The 20,637-nt window shown below is 42.4% G+C and overlaps 1 protein-coding gene across 3 annotated transcripts in view; it reads right to left on the minus strand.

The window, feature by feature from the left end:
• The window catches only part of cemip (cell migration inducing hyaluronidase 1), a 239,455-nt gene that overhangs the window by 58,897 nt on the left and 159,921 nt on the right, over window positions 1-20,637 (minus strand). For all 3 annotated transcript variants that reach the window (XM_087981291.1, XM_087981292.1, XM_087981290.1), the window contains exons 12-13: window positions 4,465-4,634; window positions 3,926-4,135 (exon numbers count right to left, since the gene is read on the minus strand). In XM_087981291.1, coding sequence (XP_087837417.1) covers window positions 3,926-4,135; window positions 4,465-4,634 — 380 coding nt within the window. The remainder of the gene's footprint in view (window positions 1-3,925; window positions 4,136-4,464; window positions 4,635-20,637) is intronic.

The following is a 20,637-nucleotide window of genomic DNA, read 5'->3' on the forward strand; positions in this document are numbered from 1 at the left end:
AGCACCAGGGACTCAGGTTAAATCCCAGCCTCGGGTATCTGTCTGTGTGGAGTTTGCACATTATCCCTGTGCCAGTGTGGGCTTCCTCCCACAGCTGAATTGATCATGCTAAATTGCCCATAGTGTTCAGGAATGTGTAGGTTTGGTGCATTAGATTCTCTACAGTGTGGAAACAAGCCATTTGGCCCAACAGGTCCACACCAACCCTCTGAAGAGTAACCCACACCCCCTACATTTAGGATAGGGGAATGGGTTTTAGTGGGTTACGTTTCAGAGGGTCAGTGTTGACTTGTCGGGCTGAATGGCCTGTTTCCACACTGTAGGGATTCTGTGATGACGGACTGAGGAACTTATTCTGTGCCGCAACCTCTGTAGACCCAAATAATCAAAGTCATGTTTTGCTATTAAAGCAAATGGGACTAAGTTGTCAGCAAATTATATAGTTTTTACTGGAATTTAAAGTTATTTGCCATTTATAATTCTGTCTTCCAAGACCACAAACCTTCAGAGAAAGAGATACGTCATGCTGCAGATTTGACCGCTGAGTACACTGATTACTTCTCTAAAAAGAATGTAACAGCAAGGGGTTTGGATGAAGCTGGATTGGCCAGCAACCTTCAGACAGATTTTCCCCATTATCTATGATTACCAGCAGCAACAGGTACAATTGGTTCAGTGCACCACTTGCCAATTGTCCCTGACCTGCAGTAAACACATCTACTCGCTCCATCACAGAAATTTCTCATGTTCACAACACCATGGTTAAATAAAACAAGGATTGAGCAGACTCTTTAAATTTCTCTCAAGGGCAAATGTCACTTGTCATCTGGCTTGTCAATTTAGTTCCTTTTCTTTATAGCATTCTTCATGCTTTATAAGACAGAAGGCTTTAGGATCTAAATTGTCACTGCTGAGGTCCTGCTGATATTCAGAGCAGGATAGCAGTAACATGTTCCTCTGGTGTGTCCCCACATGACAATGGATCAGGCTGATAGCCTGACTGTATGTTGGGCAGGTAGACCGCTGGCAGGAAAGATAAAGGTTTTGATTAGTTTGGGGCAGGGGTGGATGGTGGAGATGATACTTGTGTCACTGAGGAACTGTCAGTAAGGAGGCCAAAAACTGGTTGGAGGCAACTGGGGAAAAGAAAGCCAACTAGTGCATCATCAAGTCTCACATCCATTTTACTTCTGGGTTTCCAAACCCCTGGAATATCTGACTGGCAGCTTTTGAATTTAAATCAGGCTCCAAATTGCATTGACGACACCAGATTCCCAACCCTCGTAGCAGTGGTAGTGTTCAATCTTTGAGCATGGAGATCTGGGTTCTAGCCCCACTTGCTCTGGAGGTGTGAAATAATATCCCTGAATGAGTTGATTAAAAATGTTTTCCCGAAGGGTGGACTTACAGCTGTCATGGGGCTGCTGCCATCATGGTTGTGAGCAGGTACACTGCAGGTTGGGACATGGTCTTCATTCTAAATTGTCAAACCTGGCCGAGACCTTTAACACCACTAACCCTCCCACCCCACCTCACTGTCTGTGCAATTATCTTCCAGATTCAGAGAAGCATTAGGCTGCAGCAAAAAGTAACTGCTTCACAAAAATGTATTTTTTGAACAGTTGAAATAAAAAGAAATTGGGGGTTGCAAGGAGAGGGAAGGGGGCAACTGTCTGTCCGGAGTTTGTATGTTCAGGAATCAGGAATCATCCCTCCAGATGATCTGGTTTTGCAGGTTAGGTGCATTGGCCATTCTAAACATTCTCTGGTAATGTCCAGGGATGGATTAGCCATGGGAAATGCAGGGTTATGGGGATACAGGACTGCTTTTGGATGGGATGCTCTTTGTAGTATTAGTGCTGACTTGATTGGCTGAATGGACTCTTTCCACACCGTAGGGATTCTACGATCCTATGCATGAGCAGGAAACGTCATCCAGGCAGCTTTTGCCTGGGTGTCCAGCAGCAAACTGGGATCTAATTCCTCAGGCAACAGATACCCCTTTTGCCTCACCCAACCACCATTGCCTTGGGAACCTGGAACCTATTGGGAAGATGACAGCTAGCCTGCTTTAAAAAAGGGTTTTGGATGAGTCCCAATGCCTGCCCCCATGTGGGGTAGGTGCACTTTCAAACCTGCCTCAGGCTGGTTCTGGGTATGGGAAACCAGAAGCCTGGCCAGAGCTGGTACTTGCAGGTTCATTCACCGCAGTTCACAAGGTCAGCAGCATCGACATTTAGTCTTAAGTGTCTGGTGTGAGGCTTCAACACAACAACCTTCTGGTTGGCAAACAGGGGAATCTATCACTGACTCACAACCAAGACATTTTCTGTAAAACTGTCAAAGGAACCAAGGTTTAAGAGGGAAGATACATTAATCTGTAGTCTGTGCAGCTCAAGCAAAGTATGGGTCACATGCCTATTTTCTACCAGATGCTTTAAAAATGAAATAAATTCCAAGTGAAATTCACCGAAGCCATGCTCCTGGTAGTTATTGTACCTTAGAGGACATGTGGTTGGATTTACAACACTAAACCTATGTTTTATTTGTGTGCAGCTCACACTTGGTATAAATATAAAGGCAACACATTCTTTTTCTATTCTTACCAACTATGGGTGTACCTGGCAAGCTAACAGTGAAAATGGTAGGTGATTTGTTTACGGACATGTTGAAAGCCCCTTGCCTGTGTGAACAATTCAGATCTGAAAAGGGAACAGGCAGATAAAACATTAACCAGAGCCAGGCAAAGCTTAAACAACTGTCTGTTCAATTCTGCAAGTTATAAACAGACCAGACAGAACCTATTTTAAATTGTCTTCAAATCCGGTGACTTGACACTTCCCTGAAGTAAACAGCCCAGTAATAGCCATGGTATTGGACTGAATCAGGTGGCTTAATGTCAACGTGTATAGCTGAGTTTTAACATTCATGCATTCTGCTTCCATTTGTGAGACCAAATAAGAATAGAGAGCAAATGTTTGTGTTTTGTTTCAGGAGAACCAGACATCATCCCCCATTGCTGAGTGGTTAGCACAGGGATTTCCTGGCAGACGTCTGAGCCCTGGGATTAGGAAGCACAAGTTTGGAGAAATGGCAGTGCTGCAACTGGATGCACTGACTTTTCAGTTCAGCCATGCACAAATCAGAGTCTTTTCATTTTGAAGCCCAACTGGCATCCAATTTGTAGACCTAAATAATAGCACGCTTCATCTTCATAAATAGCCAAAGAAATGTTAAATTTGAAACAAATCTTTAAGAGAAAAGGCACCTTCTAAGCATACAAGGGACAGAAAGAGTAGAGTGCTTTCATTTCAGAAATAGATTAGTTTGTAAAGAGTGAATAAAGAAAAAGAAAAAGCTTATACTGTACATAGCACCTTTGAGAGGAGACCCCAAAGCAGTTTACAATCTATGAAGCAGTCTTGATTTCTTTACAAATGTTGTAAAGTAGAAAATGTGGCAGCCAATTTGTCTCAAGGCCGCACAAACAATAAATGTGGTCATGATCAGATAACCTATTATTAGAGACGATGACTAAAGGATAAATATTAATCAGGATACCAGGGATAATTCTCATGCTCCCCTTAAAAAGGGATTATAAAGATATTTTAAGTCAAATCGAGAGGGAAGATGGGACATTGATATCACATTCTGAAAGACAGTATTGCCAACACTACAGCAGACCCTCGGCAGTAATGCAGTGGAATGTCTGCCGAGATTTTATGGTCACGTTTTTTTCAGATAAATCAATAAAGTTTTACTAAAATACTCCTGCAGTTTAACTAACCAATAGTTAATTTAATTTAACTCAAAGACTTCAAAGTAAATATTTTATAGAAATTGCCATCCAGTTCATACCATATCAGAAAAACAGAGGAAACCATTTCCCCTGCAGCTGTTTGTCCACTAACAGAAATTCACTCACCAGAAGTCCATTGGATCCATGAATGGTCACACAGCGAGAGAAAGATTCATGAATGGAGACACCTTTCACGTAGGTCGGAGGGTGATAGCCACCTTTTTCATCGAGGTCTCCCGTCATGTGAAAATGAATGGGATAATGGCCCATAGACTGCTGGCCCATATGTTTGAGCTCAACCCCTGCAATGTGAGCTGCTTTGAAACCCACACCCATCTGCAGAATACAAGGGAAAATTTTAATATAAATTTGATGTAACTGATATAGCAATGCTAGATACTTCGACAACACTATGGGGAGGTAAATACACGGAAGTATGAAATTCCTCTCTGCCAGTTTAGTCAAAATTTAAACTCATTTATATTGAGTTAAATCTGAATTGCGGAAGATTATACATATAATGCATGTGGCATTAGGCAAATTCAGGTTCCACATTAACAAAGATTAATTTTGGTAACATGAATGTTTGACAATTAATTTTAGTTTAGATTTCCAATCAATGTCAGGAATCTAATATTTTGAACACAAACTGCGTGCAAACCTACCTTAATGTGCCCTCCAACTGTGTCAAATTCGAAAAACTTGCAAGCATTATCACCGTAGCAATGATCCTCCATTTCTCCCATAATTACTATATTTCTGGACAATAATCCAACTTCAGCTCTCATGTCGACACCATCTATTTCCTTTCCTGTGTGCAAGTACTTCGCTTTTCCTAAAAGATTAAAAGGATACGATCAGTATCAGTAGCAACACAGACGAACATTCCTTTGTTCAACAATGAACACCACAGATAATTTGTCATCGTCGGCACACTCATCTTTGGCTTGATATCTGGATGTATTGCATACAGGCCCTTGGGTAAGGTTTTCCATAGATAAGGGAAGTGGTGGATAGTGGCATTGTCACTGGACTAGCAATCTAATATCCCAGGCAAATGTTCTGGGCCATGAGTTCAAATCCTACCTTGAGTTGGAATTCAACAAAATTTGGTTCCAATAACATTCTAGAATAAGAATTTAGCCTGATAACAACTACATAACCACTGCTGATTGTTGTTAAAACCCTATCTGAGTGGCATGGTGGCTCAGTGGTTAGCACTGCTACCTCACAGCGCCAGAGACTCAGGTTCAATTCCAACCTTGGGTGACTGTTTGTGTGGAGTTTGCACATTCTCCCCGTGTCTGCGTGGGTTTCCTCCGGGTGCTCCGGTTTCTTCCCACAGTCCAAAGATGTGCAGATTAGGTGAATTGGCCATGCTAAATTGCCCACAGTGTTCAGGGATGTGTAGGTTAGGTGCATTAGTCAGGGGTAAATGTAGTGGAATAGGTTTGGGTGGATTACACTTCAGAGGGTCAGTGTGGATTTGTTGGGCTGAGTGGCCTATTTCTACACACTGTAGGGATTCTATGATTAATTCCCATTGGGGAAGAAAATCTCCCACTTTCCTACTCTGGCCTATGCTATCCCTCTGTTATGAGGAACAGGTGATAAAGACTGGCCTAGCTAGTGATGCCCACATCTCATGAAAGCATAGAGTAAGAATTCCTTGGATTAAGAAATAGGAGACACAGGAAGTCACTAATAACTACATGGTGACAAACTCTATGACAGACTTTGCGCTTCACAGAAAACCTTTGCGGAGGCTCAGGACAAACCAGGGACCTTGCCCAATAGTCTCCACCTCTGGGGTTTTAGCACAAACCCCTTCTGTATCTGTGGAGAGACACGTACAATGCTGTATGTTATGGAGGAATGAATGCTTTGCAGATTAAGCAACTTCAACAAACAAAGAAACTGCAGCTTGGCTTCAGGGATTTACATTCACTAAATAAAAGTTGGGCAGATACCCTTTTCTGCAATTTGGGAGAAAGCAGCAGTTTAAAGTGTTAAGGTTGTTTTCAGCTTCACTGTCATAGACAGAATGGTGTGGAATACAGGCCTTTCTTTAATCAAACAATCATAACAAACAGATGGAAGCCATTTGACTCTCTATTCTTGTGCCAGAATAGGCCATTGGATGACAGAGTTCTATATCAATCTCCTAACTGCAGCTCTGGTGAGCTGCTTCATTCTCATATATAACAATTACTCTCACTCACGGTCTGAATAAAATTTGGAACCAAATCCCAGATCACAGATGGAAAACACTCAGAAGCATTAAAGACCAAGTTTATGGCTAAATTTAGAGATTATTTTGCACAACTGTGAAATTTCATGTGTTTAGCTATTTTTAAACTGAGCAGTGGAGCAGGAAAATTATGGATGACAATAGGTTGTTGTGGTTCTGTTCGCCGAGCTGGGAATTTGTGTTGCAGATGTTTCGTCCCCTGTCTAGGTGACATCCTCAGTGCTTAGGAGCCTCCTGTGAAGCGCTTCTGTGATGTTTCCTCCGGCATTTATAGTGGTTTGAATCTGCCGCTTCCGGTTGTCCGTTGCAGTGGCCGGTATATTGGGTCCAGGTTGATGTGCTTATTGACTGAATCTGTGGATGAGTGCCATGCCTCTAGGAATTCCCTGGCTATTCTCTGTTTGGCTTGTCCTATAATAGTAGCGTTGTCCCAGGCTAACCCATCTCTGGACTCATAGCAGAAGCAGTAATGCAAAGTTTAGAACAAACAGTCTTACCGCAAATTCAACCCAAACACTGGGTCAGATATGTGGATGACACCTTTGTAATCATTAAAAACACAGAAATAGAGAACACACACCGGATCATCAATGTCACACTCACAGGAATCCGATTCACTAGAGAGGAAGAAAAGGAGCACCCGAGCTACAAATCTTCTCCCAAACTTTGATGACAATAGGTGTAAGAAATTCACCACATGGTGTGATTGGCTATTTCATGAAAACTAGTAGCTTCAACTTACTAGATGTGCCACAAAGTTTAAGTAATTTGATTTGGTAACTATGTCACTTGCTCATTATGGCAATCTCCAACTCTAATTATCTCAGAGACTCTAATCATCTACCCTTGATATTCAACAATATTAGCATGACTGATTTCCCCACCGTTCTGGGGCTTATCATTGGTCAGGAACTGATCTGGACCAACCACATAAATATTATGACTAGAAGAGCAGGTCAGAAGCTGAGAATACTGTGTTGCGTTACTCAGCTCCTGACTCCCTAAAGCCTGTCCACCATCTACAAGCCACAAGTCAGGTGTGTCATGGAATACTCCCCACCTGCCCGGATGAGTGAAGCTCCAAAATAACTCAAGAAGCTCAACACCAACCAGGGCAAAGAAGCCCTGTTTGAACAGCAACCCAACCAAGATCTTGAATATTCACATTTTCTGTTGCTAAGCATGGTGGCATGATTCTCTCCCATGAACTACATTAATGAGCTGGTTACATTCCTCCAACAATCTGGAAAGGAGGCAGCAGTGCGTGCCATCCACAAGGTGGCAACAACTTGAGAAGATTCCTTCAACAGCAGCTTCCAAATCCATGACCTCGCAGGACAAGAACAGCAAATATGTGACAAAACAGTCACACGCAAGTTCCCTGCCAAATCACAGCCTTGGAACTATCGTAAGATTTCTTCACTGCTGCTCGGTCAAACTCCACTGACCTTGAGCACGATTGAGGGGTTGTTAATTCTGTTACAGTACTGCTGTCAGGTCCTTGGATCCAGTTGCAAGAATGGATCCTACTTTTCTGGTCCCAGAGGGTCTCCTGATGTTTTGAAAAGGCATTGCATTTCCCTTACTATCCACCTCTGCTGCTATTGAACCCAATAGCACATTGGTGAATCTCCTCTCTCTGTGACAATTTACAAGTTTTCAATTCCAGCCATATTATTCTTCCTCTCAAGAGGAATGGATGGATTTTAAAATTAAGTTTTGGTTGCACCACAGCCTCTCTTTACAATGAAACCGGTTCACCTACTAAGTGCTAAGTTAGTGACAGTGTGAAGAGACAATCAGAATCTGATACTGATACTCAATCTGCACTAGATACCAGGATAGCGAGCTGGGAGAACTGACCTCGTACACTTTCCACCTCAGACAGAAAGAGCATGGGCTGCTCTTGAATCGTGGCCTTGTACCCAAAACATGGGCATAGCAATCCTTTAGTGCCATGAGTTCAAATCTCACTCCAGCAAGCTGTGGAACTGAAATCAATAATTCTGGATTTCATAGATGTGCAAGAGTAACATTAAACCACGAAACCTTTCCAGATTGTTGGAGGAATGTAACAAGCAAAAGTGAGGACTGCAGATGCTGGAGATCAGAGCTTGGATTAGAGTGGTGCTGGAAAAGCACAGCAGGTCAGGCAGCATCCGAGGAGCAGGAAAATTGATGTTTCGGGCAAAAGCCCTTCATCAGGAACGTAACCAGCTCCCTAATATAGTTCAAGGAAGAGAATCAGCCCCTCTTACACAGTCTATATGTGTATGTTAGTGTTAACTCAGGACAACTTGAGATTCACAATTAATATTGCCTTCCCGAAGGGCCCTTGAAATCAAAATGGGCTCGATGCAGGTTGCATCACGGCAAGAAAAAAAAATTCAGCCTATAGCTTATAACTCAACAATGCAAGGCTGTTTACACTTTCACAATTACTTAAATGCTAAAACATGGTCCGAGGCAGCACATTTTTAAGACAGTCAGGGATGGAAGCCTAAACGTTCCAAGTGCACAGAGCATGACGGGTGTGTAATATTTGATGCTTTCACTAATTAGTAATGGCACAGTGTTGAATAAAAAAAACTGCCTAATTTTAGCTCTATGATACACAAGCAGAGGTATCTGTGCTCAATGACATCCTGTCTCCTCCATAAACTATTTTCAATGTCATCAGCTCTTATTGCCAGTGACAATGCCATCACCATTAATCAGGAAGGTTTGAGTAAAGCAATTCTATGCTCAGCAGGTCATGTGGGAATGAGTGAGAAATACAGCCTATACTTGTGACTGGTACACTGCTGAAGTTAGCAGGAAGAGCACAACAACTCCCATGCTATATAAATTAGTCCTCAAATCATTCAAAGGTAAACTAAGTCAAAACCCCAAGGTTAAGCCAGTTAACAGAGATGGGGTGCTTTTCCTTGAGGAGAAAGTGAGGTCTGCAGATGCTGGAGATCAAAGTTGAAACTTTATTGCTGGAACAGCACAGCAGGTCAGGCAGCATCCAGGGAACAGGAGATTCGACGTTTCGGGCACAGGCCCTTCTTCAGGAAGAAGGCCCAATTTCTTTACGTATCGAAACAGGGTAATCATTCATATTCAGGAAGAAGGCCCAATTTCTTTACGTATCGAAACAGGGTAATCATTCATATTCACAGGTTAGTGCGATTACATTGAGCTCAGACGCCAGCGGAGCCCAAATGACTGCTTTTCTTTGTCAACATCCAGGCTGTACTGACATGGAAGTTACCCCTCACTCATGACAATAATTTGAGATTTTAATTCTGTTCCACACCCTATTGCCCACTTTAAGAAGCTGCCTCAGACTTACAATGATACCATTTGTCATTGCTCGTTGTCAGTTCTGAAGAAAGGTCACTGGACCCGAAATGTTAACTTTGCTTTCTCTCCACAGATGCTGCCAGATCTACTGAGTTTCTCCAGCATTTTCTATTTTTGTTTCTGATTTCCAGTATCCATGGTTCTTTCATTTTTTTTTGCCATTGCTTAGGTGAAACTCAAGTTGTTTAAGTTCCAGATCTCTTTTGCACAAGTCCAGCATGTGCTGGAACCCATGTAGACATCGAGCTCCACTGAGCTCCTCAGGTGGGGTCAGCAGAGGATGGAGGGGCTGATGGCAGGAGTGAAGGAGCAATCCCAGGAAGGCCACACACACACACACACACACATATAGACCAGATACACACAGACACAGACACACACACATACACACACATCCAGCAGGCCTGGTGTTTTCCCAAGGTGTATTTAAGGGGAAGATGGACAGGTTAATGAAGGAGAGGTGAATTGAGGGTCAAGGCATTGGATTGGGGAAAATGGGAGGAGCTTGAGTGCAGTGTGAACACAGACTAGGCATGGTTAGTGCGAAAGGCCTGCTCTTATGCTTGCTTATATCCAATAAAAACCTTTTATAATCCACGTCCGCACAATAATGTAAGACGCAATGAGGCTGGATAGGCTGGGACATTTTTCACTGGAGCTTAGGTGGTTGGGGGGATCTTCTGGAGATTTAGAAAGTCATGAGGGGTATAGATAAGGTGAATGGCAGTTGTCCTTTCTTAGAGTGAAGGATGAAAATGTGCTGCTGGAAAAGCGCAGCAGGTCAGGCAACATCCAAGGAACAGGAGAATCGATGTTTTGGGCATAAGCCCTTCTTCAGGAATGAAGAATTCTTCAGCCTTGAAGAAGGGTTTATGCCTGAAACGTCGATTCTCCTGCTCCTTGGATGCTGCCTGACTTGCTGTGCTTTTCCAGCAACACATTTTCAGCTCTGATCTCCAGCATCTGCAGTCCTCACTTTCTCCTTAGAGTGAGGGATTTCAAGATTAGAGGGACATATTTTTAAGGTGAGGGGAAAAAGATTTAAAAAATACATGAGGCGCAACGTTTTTACACAGAGTGTGATTCGTGTGTGGAATGAACTTCCAGAGGAAGTGGGGGTTGCGGGTCCAGTTACAATGTTTAAAGGGCAGTTGAATAATTACATGAATAAGAAAGGTTTGGAGGGATATGGGCCAAACTTGGGCAAGTTTAGTTTGGGAACGTGGTCAGCGTGAGCCAATTGAACCAAAGGGTCTGTTTCCGTGCTGTCGGACTCTGTGACAACAGACTTAAGAGTAGGCACCGACTATGTCTGAGTGAGACGTTGGTCAGGCTAGACACTTTCTTGGCTCCCTGAAATTTGGAATCAAGACTCCAGTGTCTTGGTGTACATACTGAAAATGCTCTCCCACCTGGGACAGGTGGAGACTCCACATCCTATCAGATGGGCACTATGTGATCAGAACCTTTCTTTGGCTGCAATGAACTTGCTGTGTTCAAACTGGCTGTCACATTTTCCACAACAGGGACTTCACAGGTACTTCAGTAGCTGTTAAACACTTTCGGCTCTTGCTAGGCTGGAAAAGGCACTACAGAAATGCAAGATACTTCCCTCCTTCCTGCCCAGCACTCACTTATTCATTGCTCACTTTCAGCAACACAGGTAACACACAGTTAATGGCACAAACTCTACGACCTAGCTGTTTGTTTTCTTATGCTGTTTTTGATGATTTGGGTCATTCTTCAAAACAAATTATTTTCAAGCTCAGTGCAGATTTACAGATTATGGTGGAAGAAAATCAGAAACATATGCAAATAGTTTGAAGATTCCAAAGATCTACTTTTCCACTGCTTTTAAAGTGAGCCGTTTTTTTTGCTAGAATGGAAAAAAATAATTTCGGCAAGATATTTGCACAAAGAATTAGGGAGTGTGTTTAGCTATGGGTTCGACAGAACCATGGTTACAGTGCAGGAGGCCATTTATCCTGTCGTGGTTATGCTGGCCCTCTGCAAGAGTAGCTACCTAGTCCCATTACGCTCTATTCCTTTCCCAGGCATCTGAAAAATGTTCCTTGCCATATATTTATCTAATTCTCTTTTGAAAGCCTCGTTTGAATCGGTTGCTCCCACAGTCAATCCTGAGCACCCCTGTGAATGGCTGATGTTAGCTTAATTGTCTCTCTTCATTCATTCTCCCAAAATGGACCACTTCTCACTTTTCAGCAATATATTTCAAGCGGCTCGTACCTGTTTGTTCCTGCAGCCTATTGAAGTCTAACTGTATTTCACAACATTCAAATTTTTGCAAATCTTGATATAGTGTCCTGTACACCCAAGTCTCGGTCCGTCATATCAACTAAGAACAGCAGTAATCCTAAAACTAATCTTGGGGAACTCAACAGTACATACATTCCTCCTGTCTGAAAAGCAATTTCCTATCATTGATTCAACATTGTGTCAATGTTGTCACTTCCCCTTTCATCCCAAGGGCGTTAACTTTGCTAGTAATCGTATTATGGAGTACGTTGTCAAACAGCTTTTGGAAGTCAATGTATACCACATTATCCTCATCAAAATACTCAATCAGATTACACACCTTTTGTCTTTTACAATTTCATGTTAACTTCTAATGAATCACAGTTGCTCTCATGTTCTTCAATTTTGTAAATTCACTCTTGGGATATGGGCATTGCTGGCTTAAGCAGGTGCTGTTGAGTTGCCTTCTTGAACCACTGCACTCCATGGGCTCTCAGTAGACCCACAATGACACATGGAGGGAGTTCCAGGACTTTGAGCTATCCACAATGATGGAACAACAAGATATTTCCAAGTCAGGAAAGTGAGTGACTTGGAGGGGAACTTACAGGAAGTGGGGGTCTCATGTATCTGCTGCCCTTCACCTAGATTATTTGATTCACTTATTGTCACATGTATTTTGTTACAAAATAGAGTGAAAAGTATTGGATAGTGTTGCCACTCTCTGGAGTCATCATGAAACACAGAGAAGTAAACCAAAACATTGAATATAAAGGCAGAAAAACAGTGCTTCTTGTGAGGTGCTCAGCCATGGGTCTGGAATGGCCAACCAAGAATCCTTCAGTGCCATCTCCCCTCGACCAACATCACTGTCACCATGAGTCCTCTCTAGAACCTCGCCAAAGTAGTCGTGATCAATGCCACCGGGTCCCCCTCCAGTTCAAACTCACCTCCACCGCTGTCATGAGTCCATTCTGCGTCCACGTTGCTGGGTCTCATACCAGGCCCAAACTCACCTCTGCTGCTGCCTCCATGTGTCTACACTGGACGCAGACACCGCCGGGAACCCAAACTTGCCTTCCCCCCCACAGAAACCATGGGGGCTGGGCTCACCTTGCTGCTGACAATGCAGTCACCACGAACGAACTAGTTACTGTATCTGCTTTGCAGAAGAAGCAGCTCAAAAAGAAAAGTCTTCCACTGAAAAGATGAGCTAGCATTAGAACTTCAGAGTGACAGATCACATTACAAAGCTGTTCTAACTTTGTTGCGGGTAAAAGCTACCTCCTCAATTCCTTGCACACCCCTTGCCTTTCTCTTTAATTGTATGTTTTCCTGTGCAGCTTTCCAGCCTCAGACAACAGCAATTGTAACACCGCTGCAAACTGAGTTGGAAACCTGTGTGATAAATGAAGGAAAGCAACTCTCTAGATTATACTAAATTCTTTTTCGTTTAAAGAGGTGCATAAAAGGCAGTTTCTAAACATGTTGAAAGATGATAGCAGTCATGGGTTTTAAAGGTGCTATCTCAGCATCTTTAGTGAACTTCTGCAGTGCATCTTGTAGGCAGTCTACATTGCTGCTGCTGAGTGCCCATGGTGGAGGGAGTGGATGCGGTGCCAACCTGTTTTGTCCTGGATGGTGTCAAGCTTCTTGTGTGTTATTGGAGTTGCACCCATCCAGGCAAATGGGCTGTACTTCATCACACTCCTAACTTGTGCCTTGTAGGTGGTGGACAGGTTTTGGGGAGTTAGGGGGTGAGTTATTCACTGCAGGATTCCTAGTCTCTTCTTGATCCAGATTATCATCCCTAAAACACAGTTCGAACTGTCTGGTTTGTATTTGCTGGGATTATTCTCTCAACTCATTTTTAAATTCTCCAGTCCTCCAGAACCATCCCCACATTTGAGGATGGAAAGGTTGTGGTCAGTATGTCTTTAATTTCCACGCTTACTTCTTTCTGCAGCTTCAATGTATCCCATCCAGCCTTGGGGACTTATCAACCTTTAAAGTGCAACCAGCCATTCTATTATCAATTCTTTATTCATTTCTAGCCATTCAACGATTGCAGTAATTACCTTCCCCTATGACTCTGGAAGTATCTTTTTCCTTGGTAAAGTTAGAGATAATATATTTAAAGAGTGTATGAATTGTATCCTCTATTTATCTCTATATAGATTCCCATTTTGGTTTCTAATCAGTCCACCCTTTCTCTTACGACCTTTGCAAAAGAGTTTTGGAATCCCATCTGAGTTACCTTGTTAGCTGCCAGCCTCTTCTCATGCTCTCTCTTTACCTCACTTATTTCCTTGCCTTACTTCATCCAATTTTCTATATTCAGTCTGGATCTCACTTGGCTTATATCATAAGACCCCTACATAGTCTTCATCCGAAGTTCTGTCTTAGTCAGTCCTACATTTCCCAATTGTGGAATCTACCTTGATTGTACCTGAATTATTTCCTCTTTAAAATTATTTCCTCAATGTTACAGTTTTGCCTTGGAATCTTTCATTCTAATTTACATGGGACAGATCCATTGTCACCTTAATGAAATTGGCCATGATCCAATTGTATATACTTTTTAAACTAGAGATTGCTCCTTGTTCTTTTCAATAACTAACCAAAACCTTATGATACAATGATCGCTATTCCCTAAATATTCCATGGCTGACCCTTGATCCACTTAGTATACCTCATTCTCCAGAACCAAATCCAACAATGCTCTTTCCTCATTAGGCCAGAAAGAACGTCTTCCACAAAACTTTCCTAAACACATTTGAGGAACTCCTCTACTTCTTTGTCCTCTACATTATTATTATTATCCTAGTTGAAATTAGGATCATAGAATCATAGAATCCCTACAATGCAGAAAACAGCCATTTGGCTCATTGAGTCAGCACTGACCCTCTGAAGAGCATCCGACTGAGACCCACACCTCACCCTATTCCCATAACATTGTATTTACCATGACTAATCCACCTAGCCTACATATCCATGTACACTATGAGGCAATTTAGCATGGCCAATCCACCTAACCTGCTCATCTTTGGACAGTGGGAGGAAACCAGAGGACCTAGAGGGAAGCCACACAGACATGGTGAGATTGTGCAAACTCCACATAGACAGTCACCCAAGAGCGGAATCAAATCCTGGTGCTGTGAGCAGTAACCACTGAACCACCATGAATAATTGAAACGCCCCATTATAACTATAATTTTCTTGCTATTTTGATCTTCTACCTCTTTCGCACAAGTTGATGGCTGTAGGATAGAGCCAGTTGTGTAATGGTAGTGTTGCAAATCTAACCAAATCGATTCAGTCCCTCCAAGACATCCTCAGTCTCTACTGAAATTATCTCTTTAATCATTAATCCTACCTCTCCTCCTTTCATTCTTTCCCTATCTTTTGGAAATATCTTGTATCCAAGGATGTTTAGTGCCCAGTCATAGAGTCATACAGCACGGAAACAGACCCTTCAGTCCAAAAGCTCCGTGCCGAACATAATCCTAAACAGTCCCAACTTTTGTTTTGATCCAGCTCTCCGTTGTTGCAATGACATCACATTCCCATGTGACTATTTACAACCATAAGCTTAGACTGTATTATATTCCCTCTTAGATCTCACCTAATATTTACCATTTTTTTCTCTGATGTTAGCTGCTTCTCTCAATCCTTTATGAACCCTATTTACCTTTCCTAAGGTTATATCCTAGTTGCCATCCTACACCAAGCTGCTTTAGTTAGATTTGTACATATCTATGATTATAAAATCAACAGGTTGATTATAAGTATCTACGTATATCTATATATTTTAATTGTGCAGATGACACACCTCTGGAGCAGGTGGCCTTGAACCCAGGTCTTCAGAGGGAGGGATACTACAGCAGCTCCAGTTACAGTTTATAGATATTTTCCAATTAGTCTGTTGCAAGGTGTTCTTAAACACCTTTGGAGTATTTGGAACTTGCACCTGGACCTCCGGGTCCAGAGGTAGAGACATTACCACTGTGCCACACGCACCTCTATTAAATACGTAAATTATTGCCTCAAAGCTCTCTTTACAAGTTCAATTACAATTTCTACTTCAAACTTAAAAACCTTCCAAAGTGACAGTGAAATCAAAGTACCTTGTTCCCAAATTATAGGGGCAAATAAGTGCCTTATTACTCCTTAACTGATCGTTTGAAGGTGAAAAACTGTCCTGTTAACTCTGAAAGTGTGGGTGATAGTCTTTAATGAGCAAATCGAATTGGCCACTATATCAGTCAGTCAATCTTAAATGAATACAGCCCAGCCCATGGCCCCATTGATGGCTTCAATGATATTAGTTTGGTGTTTAATGGTCAGCTAAATTGACACTGCTCCTTTGATGCAATTGACAAAAAATTCAACTTCCTCTTAACATGAAAAAGGAAAAAAAAACAAGCGCAAAGCAGGAATTAAGCTGAAGGGAAGGGGTAACAATGACCAAACTTCATCCCTTGTTAAATTTATCATTTATCCCACATTTGGCCTGTCTTATTGGGAAATGTGTTAAAGTTAAAACTTTCCCAAAGTATGCAGGAGTTAGGAGCCTCAAACGCTGTACAGAGCTCAGTGCTGTGCTTGTTGTAGACACTTATTATAGATTGATCCTAAAACAAAGGTATTTTTGCAGTTTCAGGGAACGATAATAGCATCTGTCAGCATGCTAGCGTGTGCCAGATGTTGACAATTTGGAATTTCAAATCTTGGCACGTCTTGGTTGAACGATAAGCGGCTGGAAATATTTGGCAATTGTCCATTTCTCCAAGTAGAAATCTGCCATGTTAGATTATGGACTAATTAGGCAACAATGAAAGGTATGTGGTTATTGGAGGCTTAACACACTGGGGATCACTAGCAGGAGGTGGAGAAGATTATCTAAGAAGACTTATGATGTGCTAAAATGTAAATAACCAAATGCAATTCATTCCTGAATGACCGAGGGATGGGGAAGGAATTTTCCAGTGTACTTTTCCTTATTCTTAAACACAGTTTAAAAATAAGGGGTAGGCCACTTAGAACAGAGCTGAGGAGAAACTTCTTCACCCAGAGAGTGATGGGTGTATGGAATGCTCTGCCCCAGAAGGCTGTGGAGGCCAAGTCTTTGGACACTTTCAAGAAAGAGTTGGATAGAGCTCTTAAGGATAGTGGAATCAAGGGTTATGGAGATAAGGCAGGAACAGGATACTGATTGAGGATGATCAGCCATGATCATAATGAATGGTGGTGTTGGCTTGAAGGGCAGAATGGCCTACCCCTGCACCTATTGTCTATTCTGACACTTTCTTTCCTTTTGCTTCTCCCTCGAGCTTAACTGGGGAAAGGTAGTGTTTCGTCAGGATGCTCCAACCATTACAAGTTTGTGTTGGCCTTTACAGATCAGCTGGTCATTGCCTGTTTGTAAATTTTGGGTTTTCTGTCCCTTATCCATGAGTCAATGGACAATCTCTCCTTCATCCTGACAGAGTTATTAATATCTTCTTTATGAGGACTGTGCTCATGAATAAAATGTTCCAATAGTAGCAGGTAGCTCACCATCATTACTCATCCAAAATCTTGATGACTAGGGTTTGCCTTATAGAAACTGTAACAATGTGTCCCACTTCATGGTATCAAAGATAGTAGTTTCAAGGGAATAATGGTATTCCTGATGAAGGGCTTGTGCTCAATTCTCCTGCACCTCCAATTCTGTCCAACCTGCTGTGCTTTTCCAGCGCCACACTTTCTGACTCTGATCTCCAGCATCTGCAGTCCTCACTTTCTCCTTTCTTTCTAATAGTGGGATTTGCCAACTGAACTTAACTGTTGGTTTTTCAGTCAGGTTATAGGAATTGGGACGTCATGTTGAGGTTGTACAGGACATTGGTGAGGCCGCTTTTGGAGTAATATGTACATCTCTGATTGCCCTGCTATAGGTAGGATATTATTGATTTGGAGAGGGTTCAGAAAAGATTTACCAGGATGTTGCCTGGCCTGGAAGGTTTGAGTTATAAAGAGAGGCTGGATAGCTGAGACGGTTATCACTGAAGCACAGGAGATTGAGGGTGACCTTATAGAGGATTATAAAATTGTTAGGGGCATAGGTGAGATGAATAGGGTGGGGGAGTTCAAAACATGGGGACATATTTTTAAGGTGACAGGAGAAAGATTTGAAAGAGACCTGAGGGGTAACTTTTTCACATAGAGGGTTGTCCGTACGTGGAATGGACTGCCAGAAGAAGTGGAAAAAGAGTGGTGTGGAAAAGAAGGGTTCTTTTTTCATGGGGCACTGGCATCAGTACTGGAACAGGAGGGATCTGTACCGCTGGGACAGTCCGCACCTGAACCGTGCTGCGACCAGCGTTCTAGCGAGAAAGGTAAATAGGATGATTGCTAGGATTTTAAACTAGAAAGTGGGGGGAATGGAAGGGTAAAACTCCAATAGGAAGCAAAGCTGCAGGTTAACATCTGTGAGGGTGGATTCAACTGCTTTGAAAAATATAAAAAGAAATTAAACGAAAGGAGAACTCAGGAGAGGTTATTAACGTCTCCATCAGACAAAACAGGACAAAGTGTTTGGGAAGGGTTAGGAATCAAACTTTAAACACACTGGATAAATGAATAACAATGAGAAGAGGGATGGTCAATACAAGACTGAAGGTGTTGTATCTGAAAGTGCGCTGTGTCCAAGAGAGGGTAAATGAGCTTGTGGCACAGATCTAAATTGGTAGGTATGATGTGGTGGGCATCACGGGGGAGTGGCTACAGGGGGATCAGGACTGGGAGCTAAATATCCAAGGATAGATAGGCAGAGGGGGTAGGGTAGCCTTGTTAATAAAAAGTAAAATTAGGGGAAAAAAAAGGGAACCTGAGGGTCAACTTTTCTTACACAGAGGGTGGTACACATATGGAATGAGCTGCTAGCAGAAGTGGTTGAGGCGGGTACATTAACAACATTTAAAAGGCATTTGGACAAATACATGGATTGGAAAGGATTAGAAAGATATGGGCCAGCTGCAGGGAAACGGGGTTAGTGTGGATGGACATTTAGGTCAGCATGGACCGGTTTGGGCCAAAGGGCCTGTCTCTTGCTATAGGATTCTATGACTTTATGAAGTCAATAGCAATAAACAAAGTAAGGTCAGATGATGTAGAATCTGTGTGAATAGAGGTGAGGAACTTGCAAAACTAAGAAAACCATAATGGGGGTATTCTACACGCCTCCAAACAGTAGTCAGGATTTGGGGCATAAGGTACACCAAGAGATAGAAAAGGTATATAAGAAAGGCAAGGTTACAGTGATCATGGGCGATTTCAACATGCAGATGGACTGGGAAAACCAGGAAAGGATCACAAGGAAAGGTATTTGTGGAATGTCTATAAGATGGCTGTTCGGAGCAGCTTGTGGTGCATCCGACTAGGGAACAGGCAAACTGGATTTAATGTTGTGCAACGAGGTAGACTTGATGAAAGAGCTTAAGGTGAAGGAACCCTTAGGAGGCAGTGACCATAATATGTTGGGATTTACTGCGCAGTTTGAGAGGGAGAAGGTGGAATCAAATGTAACGGTATTAGAATTGAATAAAGGCAACTACAGAGGCAAGAGGGAGGAGTGACCAGAATTAACTGTGAGAACAGCTGAGCAGGAAAGACAGTGGAACAGCAATGGCAGGAATTTCTGGGAATAATTCAAGAGACACAGCAAAAATTAATCCCTAGAAAAAAGCAGCATGGTACAGGGAGGATGAGGCAACCGTGGCTGACTGGGACAGCAGAAAAGCAAAAGAGAAGGTGTATAATGTGGCAAAGGGCAATGGGAAGCCAGAGAATTAGGAAGCCTACAAAGACCAACATAGGACAGCGAAAAAAGAAATAAGGAGCGAGAAGGTTAAATATGAGGGTAAGCTAGCTAATAAGAGTGAACATTGGGCCGCTGAAAAATGATGCTGGAGAGATAGTAATGGGGAACAAAAAAATGGTTGAGGAACTGAATAAGTACTTTGCATCAGTCTTCACAGTGGAAGACACTAGCAATATCCCAAAGATTCAAGACAGTCAGGGGCAGAGATAAGTACAGTGGCCATCACCAAGGAGAAGGTGCTAGAAAAACTAAAAGGTCTGAAAGTGGATAAATCACTTGGACCAGATGGGCTACATCTTAGAATTCTGAGGGAGAGAGCTGAAGTGATTGTTGAGGCTTTAGTACTGATCTTTCAGGAATCACTGGAGTCAGGGAGGGTTCCGGAGGAAAATTGCTTAAGAAGAGAGCAAGGCAAAATACAGGAAATTACAGGCTGCTTTGCCTGATGTCAGTTGTTGGTAAGATTTTGGAGTCCTTTGTGAAGGATGAGATTGCTGATTACTTGGAAGTGCAAGGTAAAATACGATGAAGTCAGTATGTTTTAATCGCGTGGCAGTCATACATGACAAATACGTTAGAATTCTTTGAGGAGGTAAAGAGCAGATTAGAGCAATGAGATCCAACGGATATTGTTTATCTGAACTTACAGAGGGCATTTGAAAAGGTGCCAGACAGGAGGCTGCTGAGTTTGATAAGGGCCTATGGTGTTAGAGTAAGGTGCTAGCAATGATAGAAGATTGACTGTCATGCAGAAAGACAAAGAGTGGGAATAAAAGGCTCCTTCTCAGGATGGAAGATGGTGATGAGTGGTGTTCCACAAGGATCAGTGTTGGGACCACAACTTTTCACTTTATACATTAATGAAAAGAAAGTGGAGCAGATTCAATGGGCTGAATGGCCTCATTTCTGCTCCTATGTCTCATGTGAGTACAGTTACAACATTTAAAAGACATTTGGCAGGTCATGAGCAGAAAGGTTTAGAGGGATATGAGCTAAATGCGAGCAAGTGGGACAAGTTTAGTTTGGGAAATTTGGTCAGCATGGATGAGTTGGACTGAAGGGTCAGTTTCTATGCTGTATGATTCTATTAAGTTAAAAATCTCACAACACCAGATTATA

Source organism: Chiloscyllium plagiosum, unplaced genomic scaffold, assembly GCF_037043375.1.
Source record: "Chiloscyllium plagiosum isolate Xiang-an unplaced genomic scaffold, Cpla_swu_hap1 HiC_scaffold_39, whole genome shotgun sequence".
Taxonomy (NCBI): Eukaryota; Metazoa; Chordata; class Chondrichthyes; order Orectolobiformes; family Hemiscylliidae; genus Chiloscyllium; species Chiloscyllium plagiosum.